This window comes from Zeus faber (genome assembly GCF_960531495.2).
Source record: "Zeus faber genome assembly, chromosome: 5".
Classification (NCBI taxonomy): Eukaryota; Metazoa; Chordata; class Actinopteri; order Zeiformes; family Zeidae; genus Zeus; species Zeus faber.
In genome coordinates, this window is record NC_137192.1 from 15624632 (window position 1) to 15651040 (window position 26409).

Genomic DNA, 26409 nt, shown 5'->3' on the forward strand with positions numbered 1-26409 from the left:
CTGACACATTCCGGGCCTTTGCGTTCCTGCTGGGAAAGGAGGACCCCGCCAGCAGCAGTGGAAACAGCATATGGAGGAAAACAGGCATAATACAAATACACTTAATGGCGTTTTTCTATCTTTTTTTTCTAACAATATATTTATTGGATTTTCTTATTGTGCACGAGAACAACAAAGACAAACATATAAGGCAATAATAAAACAAACAAACAAACAAACAAACAAAAGAAAATACTCAGATCAGCAAACATATACAGGAGATTTTAGGAAAAGCCGATATTGCCGGTGAGCTCAGATAGAAGAGACTCTCTGTAAAATAATAGAAGAAAGATCCAACAGAAAGTCCAACATAGTCGAGGTAGGGACGCCAGATTTTGTAGAACTGAACTGTTTTTATATGTAGAACGCTTGTAAGATATTCCAAAGAAACCAGCTCAAATAACTTTGCAGCAGCCTTTTTAGAAAGGCCCCTATCACTAGTCCATTGTAATAATATATTTATTTCTCGCAGCAAAGGTAAGAATGTTATATATCCCTTTGCTTTGTACTTATATTTCCACTTGGGAGGCCCAAGATCAATGACATTGGATCCATTTCTAAGTCTCTGTCAAATACCTTTTCCATTTTACACAATATTTCGGACCAAAAAGGGTTAGGGCTCTATAAATAATATTACGGATAACCACTTTAATACGGACTTCAAAACCGGCGCTATGATGATAGGGCGATATCTTACTTTCATGACAACTAACGCTGAAAGATGAAAAAGAATAACATTGACTCTACCACGTCCAGGGGAGGGAGAGAAGGATGCAAAGCAGAGACAGAGCGGTGCAGTAGATATATATGCTGAGAGAGCAGAAGTGGGGAGAGCTCGGAGATAAGGTGAGTGGGTGAAAATGTGAAAGGAGGGATAAAACAGACTTAGAGGGGTCCGTGAGTGTTAATATAGGGCCGGGTATCAGTGTCAGGTTCGCCGTCTTAGCCGGTCCACAGATAGAGAGAGGGGCGGGAGGACGAGGATGAGTCGGGGGGAGTGTGCATGAAAGGCGTCCTCGGAACAAATTGCGTATCTGTTTCCCATTAGCCGCGTTCGAGTGTCGGCTGAGACGGTTTAGCTCTGCTGAAAAGCGCTCCGGCTTCAGCACGTCGGCGTTGACCCGGTGATAACCCCGGCACATGCCTCCTCCAGCCCTACGCCCGACTTTATTCACACCTACGGTATGAACGTCACACAAATTGTTTCGGAACAACTGTTTCGAATCGCCTCGCCTCGAAGAGCACAAGGATAGAAGTGCGGCCCTGAGTCATCATATATCTTGCTCGCTGACCATTAAAACGCTGGGCTTTCTAAAGTAGGATCTTGCACAAATGTTTTCCTTCCGCGCATTGCTGCGGTTAAAGTAATTCATTATGCACAGCTTTGGCCAAGCTTGAACTGACCGCTCGTAAATCATAAGTTGGTTTTTCTTTTATGTTGAAGCGGGTGCTGGACAACCTGTGAAACATTGACTTTACTGTCAAACACCGGTGTGTGTGTGTGTGTGTGTGTGTGTGTGTGTGTGTGTGTGTGTGTGTGTGTCTGTGAGACAGGTAGAGACATAGAGAGAGATAGAGATATGTTTCAGATACGGGCCAAAAAACTGTCCACATGATTATTGGAGAAATAAAACCTGTGGTTGAGCCTGACCGTGATCTGCTGGAGTCTCATCTCTGGATCCGAAAAGCTGGAGCAATCCCCCCATCTTCCTCCCTCTGTGGAAGCTGGATTGCACCGTAGCATAACCGAGTGCAGTTTGGTGCCAACCATAAAAGGAAAAACCTATATTCAACTCTCATCCAATCACCAGTCAACAGATTTAGGCCTCGTGGAGGGGTCATTTATTTTCATTTTGCTATGTGTAGAGAACTAATATACTAATATTAATCTTTTTTTCATTATTGCGTAATTTAAACACCATACGTCATACGTATGGTGTTTAAATGGTTCATAAAACTCCTTTCACAATATCTTCAGCATGTGGCAACCTAACAACATAACATAGATATTTAGAAATGCTAGAGGAAAATCATACACTTATGTATTGATACATATAATTCAATAAATCAATTATAATTAAAAACAAACAAACAAACAAATAAATAAATATATATTTATATATTTATATATATATAATGTATTGGAAAATAGTATATCCAATAATCCAATATTTGCAGTATATTGCAGGATATATCAGATATGGCTGCTTTTAGTATATTGTAAAAAAGATTACCATGTACCGGTATTTATTTTCATTAGTTACAGTTAATTTAATATATATGAAAACCAGGAAAATAAATAAGTGATGTTTGGTAATTATATTTTCTGGAAAAAAACAAAAAAAACAAAAAAAACAATATGATGTCATATATTGCGAAATATTTGTGTCCCATGTCCTCCCATATATTCAAATGCACCTTTAATATAATACATTACATTCTTTCAATATATTTTCCCCTATCAGAGGTGAGGATGGCACTGGCCCTCGGACATCACCGTCTCGCCGGGCCAGGACCTCGGAGACCTGTTCCATCCGAGCAGAACAAAGGAGAGGAGGCGGGGCGGGGGGGGCTGGATGGTGGTGGAACACGGGGCTTCTGAAGGCCTTGTTTTCTGGGTCCATGCACTGATGGGCTTCGTGTAGCGTAGATAATGCGCTGATTGCGAGGGGGCGGGGCCGGCCTCCGGCCCCGGCTCGTTGTGACGCTTGTATTGACGCGATGCCAAGTTCTCTCCCCGCGCTCTGCCCCCGTTGCCTGCCCTCTGGCCCCCGAGTCTTTGTGATGCGGCCCTGTTCTCAGGAACCCGCTCTAGGTGTCCTCTAATGGCATTTCGGCAGCGTTGTTCGCGGTGTCTGTGCCATATGTGTGTGTTTGTGTGTATGCTCGTGTGTGTGTGTGTGTGTGTGTGTGTGTGTGTGTGTGTGTGTGTGTGTCCATGTGACTGCATACATATGTATGAATAAGAATCAGGAGCGGGGGCCTCCTATGTTGCTGTTGTTATTGTTGTTGTTGGTGTCGCCGCCTCACTCATCCCTGTGAATGGACTGCACGGTCTCAATGGGAGAGGGGCGTTTGTGTGGGTTTGGTCCATCATTCATTTACTTCATTCATTTCCACCGAGGGGATGGCGGTGGACGGGGGGGGACGGGGGGGTCGTAAAACACTGGAAGTGCATTCATACTCATTCTGTCTCTCTGTCTCTCCTTTCCTGCCTCCGTCCTTGTCGTTCTCGTCTTTTTTTTTTTCTCGCTCTCGCTCTTGGCCGCCGTGCCGCATCAGTCCTCTTGGCCCTGAAAACTTGGCCGCGGTCCTGAGCTTTCATGTTCTGTAGGATGTCGTGTAAGATGAATGGACGCGTTCCTCCAGACTGTGTTCTGACCCGTATGAGCGCAGCGTAAGAATGCGAGCTGCCCCCGGAGGCTCGTAGCGAGATAGCTCCGCTTCTTGGCACAATATGACTAGAAACCAACTTTTTCCTGTGCGCGCACGTACCGTCCGTGGCAGACAGACCTCGGTTTTATGGGTTGCACTCGAAACAGTGTACGCAAGGGAGCGATCCAGGAACACAATACGGCTTTATGGAAAATCACCATCTTTAGAATGTCAAACATGCTGAGATCCATATATTTATACAATCATTCCTATGCCTGAAACAATTTAAAGTCGTCTATAATACTGTACATCTATGTCACATTGAAACGTTGATTATATTCCTTTCAAACAAATGCAGATTTACATGCAGATTTGGTTTTATTTACATTTTTTTCATATCCCATAGGTTGTTGTTTCGACTTTGATTACCTTGTTTTAAATGAATAATTAAGATCTGGCTGTGCTTGGTCATTAGAGGGTTAATCTCAGACCAGGATTCCAGACAAAGTTGGCACATACTGCACTGCGTGAAATTCATCTATTCACCACGGTGGCAGGATTACACCATCCTATTAAGACATCAATGAATGATTTATTCACCCCAAACCGTTGGATTATGGGAAATTAAACCAAATGAAACCATAAAAAATAAAAAATAAACGTTTGCCTGCCAAAGTGCACCGTGCACTTTTCTAAAGTGTTCTCTGGTTCCACTGCAGTTTGCCCAAAGCAGCCCCTTTCTGCATTTGGCTGGTGCAATGGTCTGATTTGAGATTTAATGGTGTTAGGCAATCTCACCAAATCTAAAGTCCCATATCCGAAAAAAACCCAGAAAGAATCTCAGAAGACGCGGGTGCCAAAGCAGATAGTGATCGCCTTCACCATCTGTCACACTTTCACCTTTCACAAACTACGGTTCAACTTTCTGCCTTCGCCCCTTTTCTCTTGCTCGGGCTTGTTTACGTGATCGTCAAAAGAACCGACTGTATCAATTCCCCGTACTTTAAGCCCATCGCCGTGTGAATTTCGTGCACGATTCAATCTCTCTCGGGATGCCATCGTAGCCAGAACTTTTGACAGGCCGGTGTAAGAAAAACTTGACGAGCTGCGTCGAAACAAGGCCTACACTGAGCAGAAACATAACTTGTGTGTGGTTGAAGTGTCATGGATGAAAAACAGATGACAATGATAGGATGGGGAAGAAGGCTCTGGGTGTGTGCGTGCGTGTGCGTGTGCGCGCGTGTGTTTGTGTGTGCGTGTATGCGTGTGTGTGTGTCTGTGTGTGCGTGTGTGTGTGTATGTATGTGTGTCTGTGTGTGTGTGTGTGTGTGTGTGAGAGAGGGAAGAGCGGCTGAGAGGCCGCTTATAAACACAGATATTCTTCAGTCGGCGTGTGGAACAGTGTGTTTGGTCGTCTTATCAGCACGGACCGGATGGCAGAGCATTGATTTCCGAGGAGGTATGACAGCGTCAGATAAGAAGTGGTTTGAGCCTCTTCCAACAACCCACCTGACACGGCACCGTGACCAAGACTTTCCGCTGTCACGCACACCGCTGGATTTCACATTGAAAAAAAAAACAAGATTCTCTCCCTTCTCTTGGCTTGCAATAACCCCCCCTCTTCTATATCTCGTTATCTTCCTCGTTTATTTCCCCCCCCCCGACGTGTCCGAGCGTCTCCCGATAGGGCGAGTGGGTGTGAAGCGGCAGGTTCTCATGCAAAAGTGCGAAGAACGGAGCGAAATAGCTCGGGGGTTTGGCCGGGTGCGGACCGCCGCGTTTTTTAAACGTGACATCATCCGCTGACCTGTCTGGAAACAATAATGCGTAAAAGCTTAAATGTCAAACACCGCACAGCGTGTAACAGGAGAATACGCCTGGCAGCGAAGAGAGTGTTTGAAAGGTCATTTCAACGTTGCTGATCCGTCCTCCGATTGCGTGTAGCGGCGAGTCCCAACTGAGCGGAGCGGCCAACGACGCCGCGCCGGAGAAAAAGCCGAAACTCCGCGTTCCGCCGCGGCCGTGGGGGTTGCGCAGAGTTTTGTCCCAATTGGTGCATGAAATTCATTAAGCTCCTAATCAGAACGAGGGACGATCTTAATCGCCGATTTCACGGATGATTTCCAATTATTGCCGCAACGGGGGAAAACAGAGAAGAATGTGATGGTCAGGACGAGAAGTTATCTTAGTCAGAGGAGCCGATGCAGGGGCCGCGTCGGAACCGGCTCGAGTCGCTTCCAGCTGTTTTGAGGCGAAACACATGTTGAGCTTGGTCGCGGGCAGCCCCGCCGGCGGCCGCAAGATTGGAGACAGCGCGGACGCGGAAGCGAGGCGGGGTTTCCACGGTAACCCGGAGCGCACGCCCTACACGCCCTACACGCCCTACACGCCCCTCTGCCGCCCAATGAACGGCTGCTGGCGATCGACTGATCCTGACCGCAACCCCTCCCCCCGCCCCATCGGAAGTAATCAATAACTTCAAATAAAATAAACATTTCTGACTTATGAATATTGAGCGATATTAACATAAAGAGAACACTTCAGGGGTAAACGTATTGAACGTGTATTTTTAATGTTTTAGCTTGGCCTGTCCTCCATTTATTTGCGTGGGTGTGGGCGGGGTTAAGAGCTGCTCTGGAAAGCACCACCAGAGGGGCGCCGCAGGGCGTGGCTTCAGTCTTCGGAAGCAGCCGTGCACACTTGGTCGGGCCTGAGAGGCTCCCATCTGATGCTCCCGGTGTCTATATGACCGATACTTCTGTCGCTCTCATACATCTGAGTTGTCCCAAAAACATCAACATTTTGTTGGGATTGTTGGAAAGTACAGTTGACAACGCAACAGGCAACACAACACCACAACACGTCCCTTTGTTTGTCTTCGGTGACCACCATGCGGCCCGTTAACAAGGCCGTTAAAATGTCTTACTGTGGATATCTGGCCGCAGGCCTCCATATAAACATGGACGCCGGTTGCATAATGTGCCTCGTAAGAATGCAACTTTTTTTTTTTTTTTTGCTTTTCAAAGTAATTGTCACTATTTAAATTCCTCTCCGAGCGAACCCTCCACTGTGCACTGACCCTTTTTGGTCACGGGTGAGGAGAGGCCAGCGGGTCGCAGCGCAGGAAGTCCCGTCTGTCCGTCAAACATGAAAGCAGCCTGAGCGGCGCTGTTCCAAATGGGAGGGGAGAGCGTGTCAGTCAGCGAGGGAAGTTAAAAAAAAAAACTTAAAAAAAAAACCCTGCGGATAACAGAGACGGGCGGTGATCTATAGGTTAGCCTGTCTGTCCGTCTGACCCGGGGTAGTTTTGGTTTAATTGCAGGGCAGTTTGAGCGTGTAGGGCCCGCCCACAGGGGACCGATGGCTGGTGTGAATGGTGATGGCTGGCAACATGTTTCATCTTGAATGACAATTTGTCCGTTCAAAGCAGATATTTACCCTATTGGAATGTACTAAGTGGCAGTTTTTAGCTGCAATTACTTTTATGTAAACCTTCCTCGCTTTGAGATGGAAGCCATTCTTGTCCCAAGTTTTTGTTACGTGTCATATTGGTTATGTCATAAGAGAGAACACATTGAATAAGCAGTAGATTGCGCAGCATAACTCTGTCTTGACTGAGAAATAAGAGCTGGCGTGTGGCGGGTGGTCTTGTCAGATGGTCATTTTGGGAGAGCCGTTAAGACTTTTGAATAAAGCAAAATAACGACAGCAACAACACAAAACAAAGAATGGCATCAAGTAAGTAGAAGAAGTCGATCAAGTTATCAGTAATCAATTGAATGGGGGGTTGAATACAAAGGAGTTCAACCACCACAACCAATAACATCTTTGAGGGTAGAATTGAGATTTGTACAATACACATTAATTTGGACAAGGTTTCATCAGGATAAAGATGGGATTTAGATACTATTCCTTAAAAGGCCCTTCTTTCGCACACTTCGTCTGACTACATTCTGCCCCTCTACCCTTCGTTCTTTCACTCCATCCGTTCCTCCGGCATCTCCGACGACCACATAGACGGCCTTTCACCTCATCGCCCCGATATTATACGTTTGCCTCCGCTCTCCTTCCCTCACCACTCCTCCCCCTCCCCTCCTCTCCAGCCATCTTCCCCATCTCTTCACCCCTCCTCTATTCCCTCCTCCTCCCCACCCGCCCTCTCTTCTCCCCTCCACATTATTCATGCCGAACAGACAAGCGGTAAATGATGAACCGCACGACATCCCGTCTCCCGCAGCTGTTCTAGCCTCATCGGTTGGTTTTCACTCAACTATTCCAGTGGCTCTCTCCAAACCACTCCTGAATTCAATTCAAAATCTCAGTTTTTTGGGGTTTTTTTTGGTCTGTCTGTGGGGTGTATGTGTGTGTGTGTTTCCATCGCCGCTGAAACACAAGAGAGAGACGGAAGGTTCCTGCAGACTACTGCACTCGAGCCCGAGTCATGTCACCAGTGCCTCTACTGTCGGGAAAGACGGGTGAGGTCGACGTAGAAAAGCCTCTTCGTCTTAACCTGGTCCGCAAGGAGAGGAGAGCCCGTCGTCCCATAACGTAATCTGAACTATTCAACCCAATGGACCGGGTCCAGGAAAGACGTGAGAAAACACAACTAGTGTTACCGGGACTCGGGCTCGGCTGTTGTCTCACTGAGACGAAACCCAGGAAAGCATAATATTGAGCACTTGGGCTCTTCTCCAGACGATATAATGAGCATAATATTGAGCACTTGGGCTCTTCTCCAGACGATATAATGAGCCCAGGAGTTACCTGTAATAACTTGTCAAAGGCTAAGTCGGCGTGTTGTTGTTCGACTATCTCCACAGTAATTCTCTCCGTGAGTTTTTTTTTTTATTATTTTTTTTCCGTTACCATGTTATTCTTAGCCATGGATATACCATAGATGGTGAGAAGGGAGGGAAAAGACTCTGGAGAAAAAAAGAATATTAGGCTCTCTTCTGGGTGTAATTATTCTCAGAAACGTCTTGCAATCAAGGCCATTATTGATTTGTGCACATGCCTCCACTTTTTTCATCAACGGAATGGATTTACGGGCCGAAACTGGTTGCAATTGAGTTTTATTTGGAGAAGCCAATAAAGTGGAAACTTGATTCCTTATTTTCATGAAAGTGTGAATTATACAGTGGTGCTTGATTGATGATGACGCATGCTGCAGTCTGTTAATGCATGCTCCGGGTGTTTTAGCGCTTGTTCACAAATTGTAGCACAGCAAATGTACGTAAGAAAACTGACAGAGAGTAGAATAGAACTCATGGAATGGTTTTGAGTGGCAGCCCTCTAAGAGGGATTTCATTTCATATTTCTCATGGTGGCTGATCTGGGGTGTGTGTGGGTTTCTATGTGGCGATGTCTCATGACTATGCATGCCCGCCGCAGTCTTTGTGGTGAGGCTTCCATCTGCTGTAAAGTGAGCACAAAGCACGTCAGCCCAGTGAACGGGGGCCTCGCCACGGGCCCTAATGCTGACACCGCAACCTTAAGACCACGCCACGCCGCTTAACAGCCATCCACTCCGCCGGTTTTATTTGCTTGTCTTGTGCCTGTCATACGGCATTAGCCCAGGAAGCCGGGGCCAGCAGTCCCCGTTGACGTGTAACCTGGTCGGGGGGGTGACCCCGTCTTTGTCTGGCACCGACGCAGGGGTCAAGTGGGGTGTGGCGCGGTGGCAGGACAGGCGGTGTTGAGCCCCCCCCCCAAGTGGAGGCAGATGGGCTCCTGGCCGCCTCTTGTTTGTCTCTCGTTGTATGATAACCTCCAGACGCCGGTGACCCCTGAGCTGAGCAAACCTGCACGGCTGGCCGGCTGCAGTCTTACAGAGGGGTCCTAGCAGATGGAATTTAGGGTGAAGGCAATCTAAAATAGACGATTTAAAATACATTTAAGACGATATATTTGAAATGATATTTTCCATTACGGTATCGTCTGGGTTAATTTAATGTTGAACGCGCTGTCTGCAGCTGAGACGATTTAGGGGTGAACAATTAGCTTGGCACTCACTCGTTATTGCACGCATAAGGGATGGATTTTCCCCCCGTCGCCCCGCCCCATGCAGTTGTGGCACGCTGGGTGCTGCAGAATGGGGGCGAGGAAACAACAAAACAAAGGCGTGTCTTATCTCAGTAGGTTGGTATGCAGAAGGTGGCAGGACCAGACAAGGCGCAGAGAAAAAGCAAGGTGTCAAATGGAAGCTGAAGGATGACTGAAAATGCCGTGACATTAGGAAGAGAGATTCTAGATAAACGGTGATGGCATATCCTTTTGGAAAGCCTCCATGACAACAAGATCCTTTTTTTTCACCGTTTTTCATCGCGTTGGACAATGTGTAAGGGCGCTGGAAGTGTTAAGAAATATTATGAGTCACGGCGTGGAAGAAACGTTGGACGCTTCCCCATCAGTTGTCACGGGGCGGAATGAGCGTGTCGGATTGGGAAAAACAGGAACCAGCATTTTGCGTATCCAACTTTGACAACAACGTCAACTGCGCTGGAGCATCGAAATAAACGGTCGATTGAAAAGACTGAAGAAAGAAAACACTCTCACTTGTGCAAAAGCACAACTTCGACCCCCGTCAGAGTATCATGTGTAGATCATCTAGAAATCCGTCGGGGTTCCTGACAACAGAGTCATTACTTTTATAGGAGCATACCAAAGGTTTCAAGACAGATGTAGAAACTCATGTTGTGTATTATTTCATCATTAACATAAAGCCTCGCTGCCATCGGCGCATATGCACACAGTGAATTTTATGCACTCACCATTGTGCAAAAATGACGACCGGTATTTAAAATCTGTACTTTGGTCACACATGTGGATCAAAGGAACATTTCCACGTAGCAAATGCAGTAAAAGATTCCGGGAAAGCGGACAGCTGTTGCCAAGTGGAAGCGGCTTGTAGGTGCTTTAAATGATTGAACTCTCTGCGATTTCAATTCTGCTTTTTACAACGCTTGCAATCCGAATCGGACGCGCACCTTCCCGGCGCCTTTTTCAGGCTTTACATATCCGCATCACAGATTTTTTGCTTCAGGCTTGGCGTCGATTTGTAAACCTCATTCCATCTCTCCGGAAACGGCCTGTGAGTTGTACCTTATTTGGGGAGGAAACGTGTGCGAGCTGACGCAAGGAGACAGCGGTGACCTGCTAGTTTGTTGTCTGCACAGTATCCTGCTTTCTCTGGGAAACTCACAAAAAAAGAAAGTAAATGGATGAAATCACTCCCCCACCGCGCTCTCTTACCTAAGCTGGCAGCCGAGATCTCTGTCAGTGTTTTGTGGGGATTGTTTGTGGCGCTCACTAAAGCTGTTTTGTCCTCCGTCCAAGTCATGATTAGAATAAGCATCAAAGGGCCTCTGTGTGCCGTTTTAAACGGCCTTTTAATGAGGAGGAGGGTTGAGTGTTCTTTGCCCCTCCAGCAGCCGGGGAGGGGGGTTGTCCACCCTGAGTTTCCACGGCGCTGCGCTGCCGGCTTTGATAAATGGACGCTCTTAGGTTGGCTGTCAGACGTCTCCACCCCGGGGGACTCCTTCTTCCATTCTCACCCATCAAAAGCACTGTTTGCTCCTGGGGGGGGTGAAAAATGACCTGAGAGGGCTCGGTAGATCCCTGGCCCTGGACCGGAGAGTGGAACACCCAGAGAGGGTGGAGGTGGATGTTGTCCCCAGTGGACCTTGAGTCAACACTTGCTCCTAATGGCCTCTCCAATTTTACCTCCTAATTATCCCCCATCTCATTTCCCGCAGCGAGAGCCGCATTGACCATGACCTTGATACTGCAGGGGGGTAAACGATAGGGTACGTAGGTTTTGCCCACTTTTTGGTTCAAATGATCGGAAAGAAACGCGTTCCCAAGTTCCCATCTCAACTGTGACCAACTACAGCGTTCAAAGCTCTGCAAGGAGACAAGCTGGACGCAGGAGAGGATATCAAGAGCGTCCATAAATAAGCTCCAATCATCGTGCGCGTGTTGGCGCAGCTGACCGAGAGAGCGTATTTTGTCCCGGGCGCGGGGTTAAAGGTCAGCCGAGGAGAAGGATTTTTTATTTTTTTCCCCCCCGTTCATTAACGCCTGCGCCGTCTCATTATTCAGCCCTCGCCCTAATCCTTCTAACCTCTGTTGTCACCGCTGACCACCGGCGCCAGCCCACACAGCCACCGCCCCGGACCCCGGCCAGCCCCTCTGCCCGCCGCGGAGCAGCTACAACAACAAACACAGCTTCATCATCATTACAGCGGCTTGCAGCATCTTCACAACCCTAGTCCCCGCGCACTCCCACACAACCACACACCCACACACACACACACACACACACACACACACACACACACACACACACACACACTTATAACTGTGCGTACAATGGCTAAGTGGGCCTAGACTGAGGCTCTGGGATACAGCATTTTGTAACCAAAGCAGCACGCCAGTACCATCTTTTCCATGTTCCCCAAAACCCTAGGATTAGTTTTATAAAGCGAGGGAAGGACCCGGGGCCCAGGAAGACTGACCTGCTGGCTGCCCGTGAGGTGCGGTTTTATGGCACAAAAAGCCCAGCATGCAAATGGTTCTTCTTCCTCGGGGTCTCAGAGGTTTTAGTCTGTAATGATGGGAGAACCTCTTTGAGGATCATTGATGTGAGTGTATTGTGCTGCCTATATTGCATTGTGTGTGATGAGCAGAGCGTGGGATTACAGCAATCAGATGAAAAGCTTTTGTGTCGAACAAATAAAATGTCACAAAGTCATATTTTGACATTTCGTTTCACTTCCAATGAGCAGTCCCTCTCGCCTCCTCATTGTTCCCCCCGTTGGAGACTGAAGCTTGTCTGCTTTAATCCTCCCGCCGTTGGCATTCTCTGCTCTAAACATATCCCACCCAAGACACCCCGACCTCCCCACCTCTCTCTCTCTCCTGTCCCATCTTGCCGCAGCCACAACATAATCCTGATTACACGGAGGTGTGTAAGGGGTGATGGGGATGAGCCTTCACCTTCGAAACCCGGTGACCTCTGACCTTTCACCTGTGGCCCCCAGAGAGCGGTTCCAGAGGCAGCTGTGCCTGGGTTCGGTGCAGCCAGAGATCTAGTATCTGATATTCTACGTGCTCCTCAGATTCGCACCCTGGGACACCAGCTTGTTATTTCCATCTTGTTTTGGCAACATTTTATAAATGTTACGCGTGCGCGGTGAGGAAGAAGACACTCAAGAGTGTAAAGAAACATACGTGACCTTTCTTCAACCCAAGTCGGTCGGGAAATTTTTCCTCTTTCCTTCCCCGGTGCTTTAATTAACGTCTCCTGTCATTCGAATCAGCCGATATGGATTTATTTTTTTTATAATCTTCCTCTCCACTCAGGAAGTGAGCGAGCGCTCCTTCATTAAATCAATATTGTTTTTCCTACTCCCGCCTGACTTGAGCAGTGGAAGACAGGTGTCTTTTACTTGATCTAAGGATCAGAGAGTTCTAATGCACTGTTTCTATTTGCACACGCGCACACTTGCACCCGCGCACGCACGCACGTACACGTACACACACACACACACACACACACACACAGTGGCAGAGAGGCATGAAGAGCATCGGAGTGACAGCATCCGGAAGCTCTGCGATAAGATGGGAGCAGGTAAACAGCAATCAGCTCCTGTGACATGAGTTCAGAGTCAATAGTGCAGGCGTCACTCTGTGGCGAGAGGCTGATTATGAGCTGTCGATGGAAGCTGCGAGGGCGTTTCACCGATAACGGACAACGTTTCTTTCCTCCGGTTAGGTCCCCTCCAATGTCCCTGATGTCCTTAACTTTCTGTCCCGTGACCGGGCGCAAGATATTCCTGTCCAGATATTCCGGTCAGAGATGTTCTAATCATCAATCTCCACCAGAAAAAGCGCTATGGACACTTAGGTGTGTGTTGCCGTGCTGTAAACCACGCATGCACACGGTGATGCATGGCTGGAAACAAGCTGCGGCAAGGTGAGGCCACGCCCCCCCCCGGCTTCAGGAGAGCCATGGGGATTTTCAGACATGCCGGGGATGCCTGGGCAGGTATGTGGGATTTTCTGCTGTCAGCACCCTTCCCTCTCTCTCTCTCTCTCCCCCAAACCCGGGCGGGGGACTGGAAGGGGCGGGAAGGGGAGTTCTCGTCCCCGTAGAAGCTTGAAATAAGCGCCAGTATAATCTTTTTGGAGCCCTTTCCGAAGAAGAATCACGCAAGCATTCCCCTGTACTAAACGAAGATTATAATATCGAATCGGCTTGACTTTTGAAATGTCCTAAAAATGTCACATGACAAGAAAAAGTAATCGATGTGATGTATTATGCCACATGCTTGAGGTTTCTTGCGGTAGAGACTCTGTTACGTAAAAGCATTTTGATGCTTTGAAAAAAAATTGTAAGCCTGGGTTGTAAAGCAGAGACTGAATAGGGACCACAACAGGTGGACAGACTGCAGCCTTGGTTTCGTGGCAGATCATTTATATTCTAAGATCACTGCAGGAATATGTAATAGGCTTTTCTAATGTTAGAAAAGTGTATGATCATTGTAATTCTAGCTTTCGCTGCACAGAAGTACATATGCTGACACGCACACACACGCACGCGCACACACACGCACACACAGACACACACACACACACACACACAGAGGAAAGAAAGGGGGAAAAGGAATTGGGCTCCATCTGCCCTCAGGTCTGGTAGTCATTACAAAATCCCTGTGTGAGCACCTCAGTGATGTACACCAGATCCCCAAATCCTCCTGGGCAGACACTTCTGTCTTATCATTTTTGGATTTACTATTACCAGTCGGCAGTAAATTTGCCTGCTTAACACCATGTCAGGGGTATGTTTTGTTTTTACCATCTTTCATGATTTAAGTGGCATGGGCCATTAAATGTGAGCTGGAACAGACAGGAACACCATCAAAAAAAAATGAATTGTGCCGAGGAAAGAGCAGCGGGAGGACGTGGAGCAGCCTGTTATCATTCTTTTACTCTTATCGCTCCACGGTGAAGGCACTTCCAGGGAAAAATGGTATTTCACACGGCAAAAAAGTAGTAGACTGACTCTAACATTTCCAAGAGGATATTGTAATATTGTCATATAAGCATGAAAAAAAAAAATAGATATTTACTTTCGTATCTTGTATCATATTTTACCCTTAAATAAAATATACCCTTATTATTTATTTTTTTGGAGTGCGTATCATTCAGGACCTTTCCCTGGTCCTTTGTGCTGGAGTGTTTCCGAACACGTTGTTCGCTTTCATAACAAGATTTAAGCCGCTGGTTCAGTATCAGCCGCGTTGTTTTACTGCGGTGGAACATAATCTAGTTTGGACACACAAGTGCAGGCGTAGACACAACGACGTGGAACTATTCTGAGGATTAATGAGGACTCACCGCCCCGTCACACCGCCGCACTCCCACACAGATGCGTGCATGTTCTGTTGATCTACTCATTAGAACAGTTCTTTTTCATCCACTTTACTCACCTTTCCAACTTTTATCATTCCACTGCGTTCAGCTAAGGAGGGGGACTTTTGCAGTCGCCTACTTTGCCAAATACCAATTTTACGGTAAACACAGTCATCAAACTTTATTATTTTCTTTTACCCATTAATGGGCTTTGACTCTGCGACTCTGACTGGTAGTTTGCTTTGGAAAAGAACACAAGAAGCGGAATGTTGTATATTTTAAGACGGTTGTTGAATGCATGGAGCTTTCCAAAAGGCCGTTGCGCAACATCTCCCGCCTGCAACACAAACCACAGGAGGGAAGCCATATATAATGTCAATTATGGAAATAATTATTCCATTTTGGAAATGTTGTATATATCATCAATCACATAATATTGAATTACTTAATTATTTTGATGATAGCGCCAAAGATATCAATTGTTATTATCTATCTGTATTATTACAAACTGTAACAATATCCATAAATTCTTTGTTATATTATAGTTTGTCAGCAGTCAGTCGTTGCAGAGAATAATGGATCCTATTGGTTTTGAATGTCAGTCCAACATACAGTATAAAAAGAATGAGGTTGACTCCGAAAAAGATTGATATTGATAGATAGGAAGAAATAAACTCAGTCAATGGTACATAGAATCGTTCACTGATCACTGAAGTCTATTTTGAAAAATTGTCACAGGATACGATTCGTGCACATTTCTGGTCCGTTTGTGTCCCTCGCGACCTTGAAGTTAGGATTGTCGGCGTGTCCAGCCCCGGCCTTTCGTTCGCCGGCACGCTCCCATTCAAATGACCTCCAGTGCTAATCTGAGTGCAGGGGTGATGAATGTGGGCCGTCAGGCTGGTGACGTCCGGTGTCCCCTTAAGCAGCCGTCTCCGGTGTCCTGCCACCTCTTCGCCCTGCCAACGCGGCTCAGGGCTCCACCTCGAGGTGAGGGGCCGATCCTCTGGTCCTGCCAGGGCGGACAACAAAGCAGCGGCTGCAGACGGGCTGCAGTGTTTACGGACCAATGCAGGAGGGTGGCGGTGTGTGTGCGTGTGTGTGTGTGTGTGTGTGTGTGTGTGTGTGTGTGTGTGTGTGTGTGTGTGTGTGTGTGTGTGTGTGTGCGTGTGCTGTTTGGGATCGGGTATCCTGCTTGGATTTAGCCCGTCGTCAGGCCGCTGTCAGCGCCTGCACCTGTGTCCTCACTCCAGTTACTGATCTTGTACAAGGAGTCCCTCTGCAACAGCTCCCCTCCTCCGTTCACCCATTGCAGCCTGGACGTCCTGAAGAAAGGGGGGGGGGATCCCTCCCTTTGTGGCCCCTTCTAAGGATTTATTCTGATTTTTTCCCCTTCCGAGTGTTTTTTTTCCGGGAGTTTTTCCCTTGCCGGTTAGACTAGACGATGGGATGGCATTGAATTCTACATGAAATGTGAAAATTGTGAAGCCCTTGAGAGCGTATTGTGAATGTGGCTTAATAAATAGACTTGGCTCCTTTTGTGTGAGCATGCGCTCATAAGCGTACGTAACCTTAATGAGAGCTATACAAGTGACGGACACGTTCAAGTTTATTTGCTACCTGCAGGCCTATCATGAGAAAGTGATAAATCGTGACAACAACATTGACCGTTTCGAGCTCAGATCTCTCGCCGCTCGGAAACTTTCAGACGATGGATGTTAATCTGGTGGTTTGCCTGGTGCCAGCGGTGAAACTGTCAACGCTTTGAGGAAGTGTATAGGTTATTTACGGATGAATTCATACATTATATATATATATCTAAACTCAGATACATTAGAATACATTTGTATGGATGTATTTTATAAGAGTGCAGATATACAGTATGTGTGTTATGATCATTTCTGCACATTTCTTATTGGAATAAATGTCAAATGTCAGCCTTATATATGCTAAATCAGTGATGGACTGCAGTCACTCCCTTGGCAGTCAGTCGTGTTGGTTTTACATGTTATAACCATCATCACACAGCAACTGCCTCCAGAAATCATTCTTTTTATTTATTCACCCATAAGTGAACTTGGACAAGTCATCTAGAACAGGAAACTGGCTCCCGCTACTGTAAGCTTTTCCACTTCCATTTTATGATCAATATGAACTAAAGTGGATGGGGAACTAAACATTTTTCACCGAGCGGGAATATCGGATGAACACCTCCATCCTCCGATTGGCCGTTGCCGCATATTTGCGTGCGTTTCAACTCCGCTCGACTTTGTGTCGCCGTTAAATCCACCAGGGTGGCTCCGCCGTCCCGCTCTGTCTCGCCTCCTTCCGTCTCCTGTTATCGCTGACGCACGGTCACAGTGGAGAACATTTCACTCTCTGATATTCAGTTTGAATCCTGATACCGACTGTGCAGGTAATTTGCTCGTGCAGGCTCTTAACCAACAAGAGCCGCTGTCAAACTTTCCCTCATTGATGCAATGGGCCGTACTACCGGGGGCGAAGGGGGGGGTGCGGCAATGAGACTGAAGCAGAGCGACACCTTTGTCTGCGGCCGCTGACGTGGAACGCTAACAGGACCTCCATTAATGCCGTCTTTCGGGACCGGGCCGGTACAAGAGCTGGGGATCAGCTCTCCCACCTGGAATGGAGTGAAGCCTCAATGGAACAGAGAGAGAGAGTGAGGGAGATACAGATGGCAGCCTCCTCGCGTTCCCCGTTTGAAAAGCCTCTTCTGCTGCTCGCGCTATCTCCTATCACCCTCATCGGGCCGTTTGCTTCCCGAACCCGATTCGAACACCGATGCAGGAGCACAGACAGAGCTGCTTCCTGTTCACACTCCCCCCTCGTTCTCTTGACGGGCATTCCTGGTATCGCTCAGAAACCCATTATGCAAACATGCAACTACACACACGCACACACGCACATATACACACACATGTACACACACATACACACACACACACACACACACACACACACACACACACATGCAGCAATAGTGATTCACCTTCAACAGCATATGCTATCCATTTAAAAGTGATTTGATTTCTAATTCGTTTTAACAATGCAATGAAGCCATTCCAAATGGCGGTGGTGGTGCTGTGGCGTGCTGGGAGACGAAAGCCTTGGAGACATCCGCGTCGTCTCCGTCGTCACAGAGAAACGGAATGAGGAGAAAATGTATCTTACGCCGAAATAACTGCATAAGAGGATCTAGAACTGCTCCTATTGTCAGTTAAGTGAAGTGAAAGCCAACGAGGATGAAGGAAGGAGTCGGGCGGGGTGGTGGTGGTGGGGGGAGTTGGGGGGGGGGGGGGGGGGGGTAACGTTATCCGGTATGTGTCCCCTGGAAATGGAACACTTGTAATGTGACTCCAGCTCTAATGCTGCAGGGCCACCTATAGAGATTACACGCACATAGACCCGAAGGAGGAAAACAATTTCAATCTGCCGATTTGAATTTACCCTCTTCTTTGTCTATCCCGACTGTAGCGTTGCCTGATTGTTCCTATTTAATTCTGACCCTCAGGGTGGGATACACTGTGGGTTATTTTCAAATTGCATAAAACCATTCGTAGAAGGTTTTGCTGGTCCATAAAACCATAATTCCAGGCCAGTGTGGTTGAGATGCCATATAAAACAAACTAGAATTTTAATGGCAGCTACTGTAAATTCAGTTGGCGAGCTTGGGGACTAGTTTTGGAAGGTGGTTTTAAGAGTGGTTAGCAAGGCACAGGTTTCTGCAAGAGTGTGTGTGTGTGTGTGTGTGTGTGTGTGTGTGTGTGTGTGTGTGTGTGTGTGTGTGTGTGTGTGTGTGTGTGTGTGTGTGTGTGTGTGTGTGTGTGTGTGTGTGTTCAGTATCGTTTGGCTCTAGGACTAAATAGGGGGAAATATCACATCCAGAAAAGGGGCACTTTTATTTTTATTTTGGCAGACAATAGACATAGTTTTTCAAAATTAAAGCTTCCCACTCAAATATTCTCGGGCCATTTTTGTGGTTCAAGTTTTGAGTTTTTCCTCGTTTGAGCTTTGAGTTTCTTCGGTTGTGTTTCGTAAGCCCACCAGTTATGGGATGCCTTGAATGAAATAACCCTTTCCTTTCCCTTTTTGCTCTCTTCTTCCTCCATCCAGAGATGAGGTCCACCGGCACCGCCCACCACTTCTCCTTCCTGCTCAACTCCACGGACTACCGGATCCTTCGGATGGACGAGGACCACGACCGCATGTACGTGGGAAGCAAGGACTACATCCTGTCCCTGGATCTGCACGACATCAACAAGGAGCCGCTCATCGTGAGAGATGACCCGTGATACCGCTCATCCCGAATCTGCGCGATAAATGTCTATGTATCTCGTATCTAATGGGGTTGTCGATCCGTCCCTCAGATCCACTGGCCGGTGGCTCCTCAGAGGAAGACCGAGTGTGTCTTGTCAGGGAAGGACACCAACGTAAGTGTTATGAAGGGTGGACGAGTTCACCACTTTTAATGTGACAGTGATTTACTGCGTTGGTTAAGGCCCATTAGAATAGGGTTGACATGCAATGCCTCTAACATGGTTCTATGTGTAAAAACAAACAATGTTTGACACATTCGATATGGCCGTTGGTATCAGATTTTCGTATCAGGGATATTCCCCAAAATTGATTCACTACTTAGTCTGGTATCGAAATGGATACACAAGACCAGTATCGCTAATCGTCCGTCCCTCTTATTCAATTTTTTTCATGCAACCTGAAAGCGTAGATTGAATACAGGGCTGTGTATCACAATCGTATTTCCATATTTCATGACTGAGTAGTCCAAACATGCTGACAAATGTTCCCATTTTTCTGATAAGTTAGAAAAGCCGCTTTAACACATGCAGTCTTTCCCAGCAATGTTCTGGAATCCTTCCTACATGGGGTCATGTGTGAATGGGCGCAGTAACATTGCCGGAACACGCACGTAAAGTAGGGGCGGAGTTAAATTTGATCATTTTTCTTTTTAAAAATACCACTCAGACCCTAGACATGTCTTTTAGAATAAAGGGTGTGGTGCGGGGACATTGGGCGAGGTAGAGGTAGAACGGATAGAGAACGTTCCTCATCCAGAGGCAGAGATTGCTAGGGTTAGGGTTATTGCGTCCAGGGAAGGGGTGCTCTGTCCCAGCTCCATGACGGGTGGGAACCGAGATGGGGAGCGAAGCACTGGTCTCCGAGAGCCAGGGGAAAAACAAAACCGATTCAGATTGTACATCCGTTGCCGACACAGATACACTGGAATGTATTGTCCCTTGCTCCATCTATTGCGGCATTATCAGGTGTGAAAAAGCGCAAAACGCAAACTTTCCTGAATGTAGCCGCATGTGCGAATAAATCACAAGCTGTGCCAGAAAGGTTATAGATAGAAAGATAGGCAGACAGACAGACAGACAACATAGATGGATTAATTTCACTATTGCACACCAGGCTCATCTATCGGTAACATTTAAGCACAACCATGGCTCCCCCTGAAGCGAAGCATTGAAATTCACAGTTGAAATTCATATAAAAAAATCCTGATCCTCCTGTGACTTCTCTTTTCATTTGTTCACACATGTCCACATACCCCCCACCCCCCGGAGCTGGGGCGGGGGCTGGGCGTGGGCAGGAATGGTTGGCTCAGAGGGAGTGATGAGGGGGTTTTGGATAATAACCCACTTCTCCCCTGCTGGTGCCGATAGAGCGGGCTGCTGTTTATCCAACTGGAATGCTCATTTCTGCGTGTTCGCTGACCCGCGCCTGCTACCGCCCCTGGCTACATCGTATTGGCCTGTGTGCTTGGCATGTGTGTGTGTGTGTGTGTGTATGTGTGTGTGTCTGTGTGCGTGCGTGTGTGTGTGTGCGTGCGTGTGCGTGTGTGTTTGTGTGCGTGTGTGTGTGTGTGTGTCTTTATATGTCTTTGTCTGAAATGAGGGGTTGCACAAACCTCTCTGTGTGTCCAAATGTGTGAGAGAAGAGAGAGAGAGAAAAGGGTGGACTTGGAAATTCACTCCTAAAATAGGAAATAAAATTGGCCACCGGGAGACGTCTTAGCAGACCTGCCCCCCCCCGTGAACGACAGATGATGATAATTCAAAAGCAGTTCAGAGGGGATTTGGTTCAGTCAGGGGGTCAAAGGCAATCATTCCTACTGCGCTCCCTGTCGGGGACCACGATTGTGCGATGAATAACACACAAACGTGCACAAATACACAACCTCTCACACACACACACACACACACACACACACACACACACACACATGTAAGAGCATAAAAAGAAATACCCCATTGCCCTGTTGCCATTTTTAAAAATGGCTTTTCCTCAATTCTCATTACAATTTATGTTATTTTTCGTGCATCCATTTAGCTGCAACATAATGAGGAAACAGAAAGCTGAGTGTTATCATCTCTGAATGCCCAAAAGCACAGTTTTGGTGCATGTGGAGTGAGACCTCGCCGACAGTATTAGGGATGGACAAAAAACAAATCATATGTAACACAGAATTATTGCAAAGGTAAAACAAAGCATTGGTTTTTTTTTTGAGTCAATGTATTTATGTAAAAAAAAACAATTTCAGAAAAAACCTTTTGAGACTAAAATATTTGATTCAGCAATCAAATTTTTCAAAATGTCTTTCGGCTGTTCGGTCTGGTTTAGCAGCAGACACCCAGGCTCCCAGATTGGACGGAGTGCTCTGCTTTGTTTCTGAATTCGCAATCACGGTATTTGGAAACACTTTCTCCTGCAGCGTGGCCTGTTCCGAAGCCTGGCTTCTGGGCCACAGCGAGACAGAGCGCAGGGCTGGAAAACACACCGTTTTAGACCAGAGAAAAGGATGTTGATCATCAAGGGCATCATTATTATTTATTTTCTAACACACAAAACCTATATCATCTGTAACCGTGTTTAATCGCCCTCCGCTCTCTTTCAGGGAGAATGCGGGAACTTTATCCGACTGATCGAGCCTTGGAACCGGACCCACCTGTATGTGTGCGGGACGGGGGCGTACAACCCCATCTGCACCTACGTGGACCGAGGACGGAGGTCACAGGTAACCAAAGACACCACCGGCGGATCCGTGGAGACGTGTTGACCCGCGTTCTCCACCTCTCGTGAAAATAATATCTGCCAATCAATCCAGGCTCAAGAGAATCTAATCTCCAAGCCGTCTGTTTCTTGCTCTTTAGCCTCAAAAGCGCCCCCCCCCATTTTTTTCCTCCCTCCTCCATTGATTTGAACCGTTTCGCAACAAGACATGGAATCACGCGGACATCCACGCCTACACATCCAGGGCGCGCCGCTCGCGGAGGCGGGAGGCGCGTTGACGGTGGATCCGGAGTAAATGGCGCTGCCGCCCCTCCTCCACTTGCTCACCTGCTTTTCTGAGCGGTGGATTTCGTGGCCCGTCTAAGTTTTGTGGCCTGTGGCCTGTCTCTACGGCCGTCTGAGAGCCACTGAAAGCCCATCATTACCGATGGAGCCTCTCATCCATCATCGGCCTCGTAGCTCGGCCCTCCCTCTCCCTGCGCTGCGACCATCGGTCAGAGCTGGGAGCGCGAGCTGCCGCGCTCCGCACTCACACATTAGCTGCTCTCGGCCTGTTTAGTCTCAGTGTGTTTTCAAATGGACGGCTCACGTTTCAACGTAAAGGTCCATTCCGCCTCCGGAGCATTGGTTTGCGTCACAGTCCTCCCTGTTTTAAGGCAGGAGTTTCATGCACGTGGAGTTCTGGGTCAAAACCCCCTGGCTTTGTGTTGCGTTTAAGAAGCACTTTTGTACGGTTTTGTTACAGAAGTTCTCCTCAGCCATTTCAAGAGAATGTTGTGTCGTCCAAAGTTCACTGTTTGGTCTGTTCGAATGTCTAAACTGCAGAATAATTGCGAAAACTTTCTCCGGTAAATCTTTGTTTTATTACCACTTTACCTTTGCTTTTATTGAGCTTTTTTTTTTTTTTATGTACGATTAATGATGTTCAATGTCACAGGGTTCAGGCCTCCATTTCCAAATGACAGTTTTCTAAATAACACTCTTAACTTGTTTGTTTCTCCTGCCAAACTGTGAGCCGATGCTCTGGCATGGTTTTGCATGTAATGACTAACTTTGATAGTGTTGCACCAGGAACGCTCATCCAGACACAGTTACTGCTTCCTCAAAGTAAACCTCTGGTTTGTTCTCGCTCCACTTTTAGAAAGACTTTTTTCTTCCCGTACATGCTCTTTGTGGTCCTCCTTTAATCCACTTTAAATGGTTCTCTGTGGATGCTGCTTCTGGCCTTTGCTTGCTATTATTTCTCCATTCTGTCCATGTGAAGACGGCGTTCCCGGGGGGGGGCGTTCCCGGAGTTGCTCCCAGCGTGTGATTGAAGGAGTCCTCTCTGCAATGTCTCTGTTTTAGGGCTCGCTCTACCTACGGTCACCGCAGTCTGGAGGGAGAACAAGTCGTGCGGCAGACTACAGCTCCACATCGGGGCTTATGGAGGCAAAGGTGGGCTGTAGGGATCAGGAGGAATTCAATGTGGCGCCCACCCCAACTATTTTCATGTCGAAATCGTACATCGGGTGGTCACATTCTGGGAGAGAGCCGTTCCGATGGGGAGGAGCTGTTTTTTTCCGAGGAATAATTCCCCTTTCGCTCATCGTACGTTTAAGTCCTAATTGGGAGTGTGTTCCTTGCACATGTAGAACCTGAAAACGGTTCGATTCAGCGGTGATGAAAACATAATAACGGTTTTTGAAATGTACTGTTGTCACGTTGGCCGAGCCGTTTGGGACGATCCCAGCTAGGAATGGAGCCATGGACACAGGGCTTGATGGACGTAGCCCAGCACCCATAGTTTAGGCTCCGGAGAGCGTCCAAAAAACATTCAACTGTTCTTTCAACAGTTTTTCCCTCCGAAAAAAAAAGGGTTTTCTTTTCCCTCTTTGCTTTTTTTTTTTTGTCATGCATCTGATCAAAAACGAGTACACGGTCAATAGATTTTAACGTCAGCATTCTCATTCGTGGCTTTTTCCTCGCGTATTTAAAAGGCGGGTCTTTTTCCTGCTACGCATTCCATTTCCAAATATCTCACCTGTACGGCGGCAGATTCGGCACAGACGAAACGCGCTGTGTGTACCGGAGATGGTGTTGACACAGATGTTCAGCATGTCCCGTAGCGCCGTTAAATGACCAAACTCATTCCAAGCCACTAACATTTAAAAGCATGACTTATAAAGTTTGAATTTCCACGGCTCCCAGGGAACGTTGTATGCTTTTTTTGTACCCATTACCCACCCACCAACGGACCTAACAGGGCCACGACTGTGTTTTCAGTAGGACTAGTGATATAATAGCGCCATAACCCTGACACCAAACCCCTTCCTTTGTCTCCTAATTGATTACACATTTTTGATGCTGTTTGATGTCACCGTTAATTGCAAATAACTGTTTATCCTGGCTCGTAAACCCCTTAACTCAGAGACGACTGTCACAGCTCATCGCCTCCAAAAAAAAAAAAAGGATTTATAATGCAGAGCAAATACCAATAATTATCAAATGGAAAATAAGAGGCAATACAATATTGAAAGATCTGTTTGCCAACTGCTTGCCGTTCCAGGAATACATCTTCCGTCTGGAGCCTGGCAAGGTGGATTCTGGGAAAGGGAAGTGTCCCTATGACCCCAAACTCAACAGCGTCTCAGCCTTGATCAGTAAGTACCCGTTTTTTACGTATGTATATGTAGATACATATACAGTACTTTTTTCCACTGAGCTCAATTCCTCTGCCTTCCCAAAAGAGTTTCATACCGATGACACTGTTTTACACTGTTGGCACAGTCTGTTTTATTTCATCAAACCGATTTGGGATATTGTTTCATTATATTAACACAATGTTAGTATGAAAGCTAAAAAGTCTACACCTCAAAAACGGTGTTAACCGTACTCATTTGCAATGCACTTTCATTCTTTTGAAGGTGAAGCTCTGTAAATAAGTCAAGTTTATTAAATATCTTCACTGGTCTGGTCACTGTGTCAAGTTACGTGAACTCTCGGTGGGTGGTCTACTGTCGTCAGCATAATGCTTCTTACGTAACTGATGGGGAGGCTGGGGACACACCCTACCGATAGAAAAGCTGAATTGGAACAAATTTAAATTTCACCGGACACCTTGTTCGCTTGTCATATATTATTGTATTAACATATTATCCTAAACCTGTTTGGGTTAACCCCGCATTTGCCCCCCACCCCATACATCTTTTCTCCTGTTTGACTGCCTTTCTCTCCGTGTGAATGACAGATGGAGATCTGTACGCAGGAGTCTACATCGATTTCATGGGGACGGACTCGGCTATCTTCCGCACTCTGGGGCAGCAGACAGCCATGAGGACCGATCAGTACAACTCCAGATGGTTGAACGGTAACAGCTCACCACATTTACTTTTCCTAGTTTTGCAACCCGGCCTTTATTCCTCCTTTTCGTCTATTTTTTGTCCTTCGCGGTGGTATGCGCGGAACATTTTAGAGGCAGGGGGTAAAAATCGGAAAAAGGGGCGGTTTTCACAGGTGGAAGGGGGGCCCCTCTAGGAGGTGAAGAAAGTGTGATTATGAACACCTGAAACACCATTTCCTGCAATCTAGAGGTCCCAGAGGGGAGAGAACGACCTCCACCTTGTCGCAGTCGTCCGGCGCGTCCATCTTACAGCAGCATAAGATCCGAGTGTCTCCCATCACAAAGGCACCTTGGAGGGCGCGACACAATGTCTTCTCTATTATACTCACTCTAGGTGGCACGGTTCCCTGTCCCATAGAGCCACAACACGTTCGCCGAGGTTTTTGGGGTTTTTTTGGAACAAAGGGGCGTAGGGGGGCGGGGTTGTGCATCGTCTCAGAGAAGCCGGAGCCGCTTTGATCAGACGCTGACCTTCAGTGCGGCTGTCACAGGTTCAAGTCCAGATCTTTCCATCCCAGTCACAGCCGGGGTTCCTTAAACGAGACAACCAGAGGAGGCGGCCGTACTTGTTGGCTCAAAGAGATAAGCAGCTGCGGGAGAGCTTGACGGTTCAGTGCCGAATCAGCTTTTCGAAATGCATTAACCTGGAGGTTGCGTTTAAAAGAGCCCGGATCGAACGTGAAGGAGACCAGCCGGCACGATTGTCCGGCGCTGTTATAACGGGTTCAGGTCTTGATCCTTCAGAACGAAGGTGACGGGCTGGACCAGCCTCGTCGGCTCAAAGAGATGAACCGCCGGACGCCGGAGTTTTTTGAAAGGTGGCACTTTGAGCACGCATTTAAAAGCTTTTCTGCATCAATTCATGGTGCAAAAGTCTCTATTTATGTTTTTAAATTAATTCTTAAAAGTGCATTTGCTCTGCTTTCCGCAGCAGTTCCTAAATCGCTCTCTTTCTCTCAGCCCCAGGGGGATACTTTTCAGCAACTGCGGTGTGCTTGTTCTGGAAATGTCTTTCAATATCACTTTTTCTTTCTTGTTTGCTAATTTCTCGCCGCAGATCAAGCGTACTGGTTAAGCCAGCAGCGTTGGCGGTGAAAGCAAACAAACCTGTCCACGCGCTATTACATTCTCTGTTTTCCTCCGAG

At 47.2% G+C, this 26409-nt stretch overlaps 1 protein-coding gene across 5 annotated transcripts in view; it reads left to right on the forward strand.

Moving 5' to 3' along the window:
• Positions 1–26409, forward strand: part of LOC307230314 (semaphorin-3F-like) — a 49460-nt gene that overhangs the window by 10755 nt on the left and 12296 nt on the right. For 3 of the 5 annotated variants that reach the window (XR_013844160.1, XM_080000611.1, XM_080000610.1), the window contains exons 3-8: positions 18964–19124; positions 19218–19280; positions 21767–21886; positions 23230–23319; positions 24431–24524; positions 25112–25231. Coding sequence is in view for 4 of the 5 variants with exons in the window: in XM_080000611.1 (XP_079856737.1) it covers positions 18964–19124; positions 19218–19280; positions 21767–21886; positions 23230–23319; positions 24431–24524; positions 25112–25231 (648 nt within the window). In the remaining variant the exon portion in view is untranslated. The remainder of the gene's footprint in view (positions 1–18963; positions 19125–19217; positions 19281–21766; positions 21887–23229; positions 23320–24430; positions 24525–25111; positions 25232–26409) is intronic. The other 2 variants (XM_080000613.1, XM_080000612.1) reach the window with 1 other exon arrangement.